The 9,084-nt window shown below is 46.9% G+C and overlaps 1 protein-coding gene across 1 annotated transcript; it reads right to left on the bottom strand.

The window, feature by feature from the left end:
- Window positions 1-2,910: 2,910 nt before the first annotated feature.
- LOC100402229 (keratin, type I cuticular Ha3-I) lies at window positions 2,911-8,036 on the bottom strand. Its single transcript, XM_002748619.6, has 7 exons — window positions 7,620-8,036; window positions 6,534-6,616; window positions 5,660-5,816; window positions 4,274-4,435; window positions 4,055-4,180; window positions 3,659-3,879; window positions 2,911-3,446 (listed from the first exon to the last, which is right to left on the bottom strand). The coding sequence occupies exons 1-7, from the start codon at window positions 7,965-7,967 to the stop codon at window positions 3,329-3,331; spliced, it is 1,215 nt and encodes a 404-aa protein (XP_002748665.5). The 5' UTR covers window positions 7,968-8,036; the 3' UTR covers window positions 2,911-3,328.
- Between the last annotated feature and the right edge of the window lie 1,048 nt (window positions 8,037-9,084).

Raw genomic sequence — 9,084 nt, 5'->3', positions numbered from 1 at the left:
TGTACCCTGGCAGTCGCCTACACACACAGGCTGATGGCTTCTCCCCTACTTACCACTCTAGAGGCCCTGGCCTTGCTCCTCCTTCAAAGGCAGCCACCTCACTCCCTTCCTTGACTTGCCATCCCTCTTTCTGGAAAGCTCTTTCCCTCTGCTGTGTTTCTTCTCTGTTTTCAGGTCTCAATACAAATGTCACAGGCAAGCTCTCCAAACTGAGAAAATAGCAGCTTAGTTCACATCCATCAAAAATAGGAGCAAATGGGCTTTGTAGGAGGCTGAGAAGAATGTTTTACTGGGACTAGACAATATCAAACTTAGACCCCAGGAGCCCAGGAATTTGTATTCAAGGTCAGAGTGTCAATGACAAGAATACTGGGCTTTACACAGGTACTATGCTGCACCATTTATAAAGCACTTCCATACACAGGGGATCTTCCCAACCCCACAAGGCTTGGCAGTCTCTCAAAAAGAGGAGTCTGAAGGTCAGGGCAAAACCAGGACCCAAAAATGCTGCCTCCAAAACAAGCCATAATTCTTTGTCTCATCACAGCATCCCACACCATATCCCAGTGAGTAAGACTCACAGCCCAGAGCCATCATGGTTTATTTCACAGGGAGGGGCAGGGCAGGGATTAAGAGACATTTCCAGGTTCTAGTTTCCTTGCTTCCTTGCTGTGAGCCTCTCCCCTCAGAGCACTGTTTTCTGAGAAGGCCTGGCTCTAGGAGCTGATGACCTCAGCGATTGCAGACCTGGGAACCTGTGGAAAGGAGAAATTAAATCTACACCTGGGAGCCCAGAGTTGAATTACAGGAGCTCTCCTTTAAGAACTGCTTTGGCCAGGCCCAAAAGCAGTGGCTCAAGCCTGTAATCCCAGCACTTTGGGAGGCTAAGGTGGGCGAATCACCTGAGGTCAGGAGTTCAAGACCAGCCTGGGCAACATGGTGAAATCACATCTCTACTAAAAATACAAAATTAGCCCGATGTGGTGGTGTATGCCTGTAATCCCAGCTACTCGGGGGGATGAGGCAGGAGAATTGCTTGAACTTGTGAGGTGGAGTTTGCAATGAGCTGAGATCGTACCACTGCACTCCAGCCTGGGCAACAGAGTAAGACTCCGACTCAAACAAAAAAGAATTCTTGATTGTTTTTGCTGCCTCTGCACTGTTGCTGAAATATACAAGAGAGAAAGACAGCATTCTGAACCTATTTATTTATTTCCTCCTTCCAAGCAAGCAGCAGACATTCATGATTAATGATGAGGTGACTTTCTACATTGACTTAATTGAAATCTGTATCCTAACCACATTATTTATTTTGAAAGTTGATAAAGATACTTTCTACTGATTCTTCTCTTCCAAACTCAAAGAAATGTTTTGTATGCATGATCTTCCACTAAAAAGGGGCATAGACTCTCGATCCTCAAGAGCACCTATTCTCCACTCTATAGGATTGTGCTGCTGAGGACGAATGGAACAGTGAGTGGTCAGTCTTTGAGACTCAGCATTCTCGCCATGTTAGCCTAACGCGAGAGAGAGGACTGGCCCACACCTGCGGAGAGAAGGTGGCCCCGAACAAGTGTTGAGGGCTGGTCTCCTTAGCTGCCCTCTGGTGTCCACAGCCCAGAATGCAGGGTTTTTGGTGTTTTTCCCTGGACATCTTATCACACCTGAATATATATATATATGGTCTGCAAGTTTTAGAGAGGATTTCCAACCCCCACTCTACCTCCTGCCCCTCCCTACCTGTTCTCATAGGTTGATGATATTCTCATCTTATTAAGAGTTCTCATTCTCAATGTCTCTTCATTTCAATCATTGATTTAGAAAAGTAGGAGTAGAGAAGTGAAAAACGAGAATCAGTCTCATCTGCAGGCCGGGCCTTGCGTTTCCTTACTTGATTACCATTTGCGTGGGTTTTTTTATTGCATTTTAGGTTTTGGGGTACATGTGAAGAACATGCAAGATAGTTGCATAGGTACACATGTGGCAGTGTGATTTGCTGCCTTCCTTCCCTTCACCTATATCTGGCATTTCTCCCCATTTAAACATTGGTAAATCTGGACATCACTGAAGGCAGTAATGTGACAGAACAATGGTCCCAACTGCATATAAATAAAAACACATGGGACCAAATCTCAAGGCTTACTAGGACAAAAGAAGCTTTTCCATCCAATAACCCACTCACAGTTCCCCATCACCTGACGTGGATCCCAGGCGACTGAGAAAGAGCGTGCACTCCAGCAGAGAACAGGTCCACATCACAGAAAGTCACAGGGAATCCTTGACCACCGAGGCAGGGACAAAGAGAGGAAGGGGAACCTGAGGCACCTTTCCACCATCCAGCCTAGCAGATCCCACACTCCTCCTGGCCACTATACCCCTCTACCCTTTGCTGTTCCTTCCTACTTTCTACCTAAACATTTCAGCACAGTGTGTGTGTGTGTGTGTGTGTGTGTGTGTGTGTGTGTGTGTGTGTACATGCACCTATTCCTGCGTGTGGTGTACATATGCTTATATGATATGTGCTTATGCATATATGTACATGAGACTATATACCGTATGTTAAGATGATAGATTTGTGTTACCCTAGTACAGTTTTCTTTTTATTCCAAATGTTTTCAGATCTCTGCACTTAACGTCTCAAAATAAATAAATCCTGTATCTCTAAGGACACTTTCATATGAATTTACCATTCTCCTTCCCCACCACCTTCTTCCCAAATAATAAATCTAGGTTAACAGTGTTTGATGGAGACTTTTCCATTTAAGGAAGTCACAGACCATGTATGGGGTGAATAACCCCTTTATCTGATGGAAAAACACTGGTTACTTTTTTAATGTATGCAAGACAACCAATTTCGGAATTAATGAGTGAAATATACAATTATAGCTTTTGAATAAGTTTACTAGGAGGTTAACAAAGGATTTTTATTGCATCTCCAGAGACCAAAAGAGTGACAAGGAAGATTTACTCCAATTATGTTCTGTTTCATAGCATGCACACAGGCTCTAGCACACTTAATGGAATCTAAATCACATTTAGATACATTATGTTAAAGTATAACATGTCATGCAAATGTGTCTTTATGATAATAGTTATTACTTCATCCTGCTGTAGGTCTCGCTCTGTGACTCAGAAGACAGAGTTTGCAGCCTTCTGCTGGACAATCAAGCCAGGGAATACAGTGGAAGGCTAGAGCTGACCCCTGGAAGCCAGGGCTGATAGGAAGGCTTCCGCCTCTTTCCAAAGCATGGTCACTGTTGGAGATGTTGGGATGAAGTAGAGTTGAGGTGTGACTGATGCCTTCCTTCTCCTCCTGGGGGTTGGCCCTCTAGCACCCAAATGTGTTGCAAGGCCCACACCGAGCACATGCGCCACAGGGATTCGAGATACAGGGCCCTATGGGCTTTTCACATGCATTGGTTGTGGCACAGGGGTTGCAGGGGAGCCTGTGGACAGAAAATCATCGCATCAACTTAGAGTAAAATGAGCTAAAGAGATAGGAAAATACTAAAAGGGCTTTGTATAAGAATATTGTTCTTCTTTGGACTGCCTCCAAACAAAAACTTGAAATTATAAATTTATTTTCATCAAGAAGACTATTCATCTCCATAGCAACCTCACATGCCCCAAGGAAAATAATTACTAGCCCCACACTCACTTGCAGTCCTCACTCTCCAGCAGGCTCCGGTACGTGTTGATCTCACACTCCAGCCGGGCACGCACGTCCAGCAGCACCTGGTACTCCTGGTTCTGCCGCTCCAGGTCACCGCGGATCTCCGCCAGCTGGGACTCCACGTTGCTGATCAGGCACTGCACCTGGGCCAGCTGGGAGCTGTAGCGGGCCTCGCTCTCCGTCAGCGTGTTTTCCAGAGAGTCTCGCTGTGGTGGGGAAGATCAGGAATGTCAGAGAGCTGCTCCTTCAAAGCCTTTCTTCATAGGATTCCAAGGAAGTCACAGCTCCAAGAGCTAAGGAGAGCGTGTGGTCCCAAGGGCAGCCCTGGGACTCTGCCTCCCAACGTCCCATCGCTCACCAGCAGGGCTGAACAATACACACCAAGTTGTGCTGGGCCTGCAGCTCGATCTCCAGGGCATTGACCGTGCGTCTCAGCTCGATGATCTCTGCCTGGCAGGACTGCAGCTGCTCCGAGCTGGACACCACCTGCTTGTTCAGCTCCTCAGTCTGTAACACCCACGGGGAGAAAGGATCAGACCCTGCCTCCAGGGTCCTGGGGTGGTCCTCAGATCCTGAGTGGCCACGTACTTAGATGCTCACCTGCGTGGCGAACCACTGCTCCACTTCCCTGCGGTTGGTGTCCACCAGGGCCTCATACTGACTCCTGGTCTGGTTCAGGACCTGGTTGAGGTCCACAGCGGGGGCAGCGTCCACCTCCACGTTGAGGCGGTCTCCAAGCTGGCAGCGCAGGGTGTTGACCTCCTGATGGAGAAAGGGCAACATTTTAAATCTCACAAAGGATATTGCTGCTCTCCTTAAGAGAATGCAATTCAACTTCTGATCATTCTTAAGCTTTCAAGAAATTTTTTTCCTTCTGATTCTCCCATTAACCAGGATCTATATTCAATGACTAATCTGCATACTCCACTTTTTACAGAGTACTTTCAAGCCCATGACCTCTCTCTGCTCTTTGTATTCCATGCACCACTCCTCATCTAAAGAGATTCAGTAATTTGGGCTCAGAGGTGATACATGGCAGGCCATGATTTAAACTCTGGTCCCCAAATGCCCAGTTCAGTGTTTTTCCTAGTGTACCATATGGCCTCATATGGATGACTCTTAAGCATGGGTAATAAAAAGAAGAGTCTGGCTGAAGAGGAAATACAGAATGCTTACTTGAAAATCTGCCATCCTCACAGAGAAGAGACTTAAAGGGTGATTTGTCAATTCCACCAGCATAGAGTCTGCTGAAAGCAATAACTATCCGTTCACTTCACTGCTAAACATAGCTTGGTACTTAGGCTTAGGCGGATTTCAGACAACTTTGAATTCAACCTCATCTCTACCACTTAATGCATTGCTTCATCTTAAAATGAGAACTGCCTCCGGAGTCCTAAAGCACTTAGCACAATGTTTGGCATATACTAAGCACTTGATTAATATTAACTGTCACCGTTTACATTGTTCTCAGATTGCCGGTTGCATAAAATACATGTCTCCTTTTTTGTCCAACTGACTAAGCCGTGACAGTGAGTGTTTTGCTCAAGGCTGTTTCCAAGCAACACTGAACAGCAGAAAGAGCTCTGGATAGGAACGAGGAGAGTTGCATTTTGTTCCAGCTCAGCCCCCTTCCTGGTGGGCCTATGCCTTCCTGGTTTCTCCAGCTACAAATGGAGAATTGGAATAAAAGATTGCTGCAGCGTGCACCCTAAACTGGGTGCCAGAGGGGCTGTGGCTGCTGCCTTGTTACTGAACTTTCCTCATTACTGGACTTGCCAACTTCCTCACTCTCCCTCCTGCCTCTGGCAGAAAAATCCTAATCTCATGTCACAGATCTTTAGGTTACTCATCTCTACATATCCCTTTCTGTATGTAGCATTACTTCCTTGGCTAATTGAGCCTCTACTGACAGCCTGTCCTGGATCCTGGGGCGGTTATGAAACAGGCCCTGGCGAGTCTGAGCCCATCACTCTTCAGGGAATTCACCTGCTCGTGGTTCTGCTTGAGGCAGAGCAGCTCCTCCTTCAGGGACTCCACCTGGGCCTCCAGGTCAGACCTGCACAGGGTCAGCTCGTCCAGGATCCTGCGCAGGCCATTGATGTCCGACTCCACCAGCTGCCGCAGGGACAGTTCTGTCTCATATCTGTGATCATAGGAGGGTCAGGAACAGGGTGAGCAGGAACAGGCTTGGCCTTGATGCTGCTTTAGCTTGGTTTGTCAGGCAATTAGAAATTAGGGTTTGTAGTTTTTATAGCCATCTCTTCTGTTTAGGTTTTCAGCATCAAGCAGCAGTTTCTGGAGGAAAAGGCACTGGTAATTTTATTTTTAAAGATCCAGTGGACAGACTCCTGTACTCCTAGCTACTCAGGAGGCTAAGGTGGGAGAATTGCTAGAGCCCAGGAATCTGAGGATCTGAAGTTACAGTGAGATCTGATTGCACCAGTGCCCTCCAGCCTGGGTGACAGAGAAAGACCCTGTCTCTAAAAAAAGAAAAAAGGAAGCCAGTGGATTTAGGATAAAAGCTGATAAACTCTAAGATTTCCCAAATAATATACTTCCCACATTCTGTATTCTCATGAATGGGTTCTGTGCATAGGAGAACATCAGGGACCAGGATGTCTATACTGACTCACAGTATGACTGGGGATGCCACTTTACAGAGGAGAAGCAGGAGTGAAGGCAGTCTAAAGCCTGGGGAAAGGACCTCAGCTACGGTGTGCAGTGGCTCTGTGAATCTTGGGGAAAGCATATAGAACATAGCTCAGTCAATGTGTGTTTAGCTTGTGTTGACAACAGGCTAAAGGGAAGGAGAACAGCCAGAGACGAGGAATAAACAGGAACACCCCGCTTGCCCACTCACTTGGTCCTGAAGTCGTCTGAGGCCAGCTTGGCATTGTCGATCTGCACCAGAAGCCTGGCATTCTCAGACTTGCCACACAGGATCTAGAAGACCCAAAACATTCAAGAATGAGCAAGGACCTCGTCATTTTTCACCAAGGGCAGTCCTTACTAATTCACTTCCTTGGAAGGATCACGATGAGAAATCACTGTCTATCTTATTAAATGCTTTCTATATACAATAGGTACTCAATGACTATTTCCAAAATCATATTTGGAAAAAGAACATCAAAATATGCAAAAAGTATAAGTAGATAATTTTTTTTCTTTCCTAATGAGCAATACTGAGAAGCTGATAATAATAATAGTTGCCATTTATGAAAAACACCTACTATGTGTCTGGCAATACTAGGAGCTGAGGACAAAAATATCAGTAAGTGCTTGATCCTCCCCTCAAGAAACTTTCAGTCAAGTGGAATAAATAAATAGGTAAACTAGCCATGGCAAGGGGCTGGATCAGGGAAGAGGCCACATGCTCCCAGATGTCCCGGACAATGGGAACTACTTTGTCCTAGGTAATTTCCAATCTTCCCTATTTTGGCCAAACATTTTAGGCTCTCACTGGACACTGTGCACCAGAAAAAGCCCAGAGGCATGAAGGTGAGGACGATAAAGTCAGGGTAAGTAGGAACCCAGAAGAGAGGCAGCCAGCAGTCCAAGCAGCCGAAAGCTCAGATGAGGGAGAGAGAAAACCACCCAATCTTTACAAAAGATTCCATTTCCCCAGCTTCCTCTGGACTCAGTCCTTTTCTCTCACCTCAAGGATAATAATCTGGAGCTTGGCAAGTGCAGGGAAGCATTCAGAGGTCATTTTTAATTACAGCTCTTTTATGCAAAGTGCTGCTACCTCCACATAGACTACCACTATGCAAATATTTAGACTTAACAGTCCCAAGCCTAAGATTAGATGGGCCCTCAAGAAAACAAAATAAAAAGGCCAGTGTTCAGCTTTTTATTCACATCAAGAGCCCACATTGTTTCTCAATCAGAGCTCAGATTCTCTTCTGACAGCTTCCTGCTAGAAGCACTGTGTCGCCCACCCCCTCACCTTCTGCTGGAGCTCCTCGATGGTCTTGAAGTAGGACTGGTAGCTGGGGCACAGCAAGGGCTCCTGCTGCTGGGACCGCTCCCGGATGAGGCGCTCCAGCTCCGCGTTCTCCCGCTCCAGCTGACGCACCTTCTCCAGGTAGCTGGCCAGGCGGTCGTTCAGGAACTGCATGGTCTCCTTCTCGCTGCCATTGAAGGAGCCCTCGCAGAACCAGTTGCAGTTGCTCACGTTGGCGGGGATGTTGCAGGCCCCGGGCAGGGTGCAGCCGTGGCAGCTGGGGGCCACGCAGGGCCGGGAGGAGCAGCTGGTGCGGCAGCTCAGGCTGGGGAGGCAGAAGTTGTAGGGCATGGTGCAGGGAGGAAAGGAGTGAGTGCCCAGCTGAAGACAGAGTCCAAAATCTCCAAGCTGCAGAGCAGTGGGTCTCCTTCCTCTGGAGAGCATTTATACCTCGTCTATGGAGGGTGTGGACATGTAAGGCAACCCCCCCCCTTTTTTTGGCTTATTTGGTGATTGTCAAAAGCTCTTCCCTCCATTTGTTATGTTTCTTCAGAAGAGTCTCTCCTCTCATAAAAGACTTTACTTGGGCTTCTCACTAAGTCAGGACTCCTCTTCCATGCTGTGCGTCATAACGTAAGAGCTTCGTGGTATGACTTCAAAGACCTGGACTCATGAAAGCCCTGGCCTTCATCAGTGGGGCGCAGCAGGTCAAGAGACAGTATTGCTATTCTGCTTCCTGGCTTGAGGCCCCCAACTCCTTGGCAAGCCTCCGGCTCTCCTTGATGGAATGGAAAAGCATAGCTCTTGCCCATGTGTCTTTTGCTAGGTCACATTTCCAAATGCCAAATTCCAAATTCATGGTTCTCAGAAAGAGGAACAGATCCTTTCTGGGACAGTTCCTGATGGCCATGTTTCCTGATATGATGGGCCTTTTTCATATCCATGATGACGTTGATCAACCAAATAATAGATATCCACTAGGACAATTTCATCCAGGGTGGTGTAGTAGACACTGGGCGGGGTTGGAGATAGCGCCAATGCTATGGGCAGAAGAAGCTCTTACTTGTTAAGAACATGCACAAGCCCAAGGCAGTGCTGGACACTTTTCACAAACTAGACCCTTTCTACAGACATGATCTTCAAACACACACAATCGAGATGTTCATGACTCTGCACCACAACCCTTCAGGCTAAACTGTAAATTTCCCATTTTATAGATGTGCAAACCAAGGCATAGAGGGCAGGGGATAATAAGTTGTGAAGCCAGGATTCTAATGCAGATCTCTCTTCTTCTCATCACAACATGTGGTTGTGACGGCTTACTCCCTTCCCTTCGTCAGACCGGCCACCTTTAGCTCCTCTCCAACCTCTGTTCTTACCTTGATCATGACATTGTCATGACTTACTCGCTTGTCTCTCTCTATATATTTGAGTTCCCTGAAGGCAAGGGCAGGATCTAGTTTGTCTT

Source organism: Callithrix jacchus, chromosome 5 (genome assembly GCF_049354715.1).
Source record: "Callithrix jacchus isolate 240 chromosome 5, calJac240_pri, whole genome shotgun sequence".
Classification (NCBI taxonomy): Eukaryota; Metazoa; Chordata; class Mammalia; order Primates; family Cebidae; genus Callithrix; species Callithrix jacchus.
The sequence above is the reverse complement of the archived record's forward strand: the minus strand, read 5'-3'. Positions and strand labels throughout refer to the sequence as shown.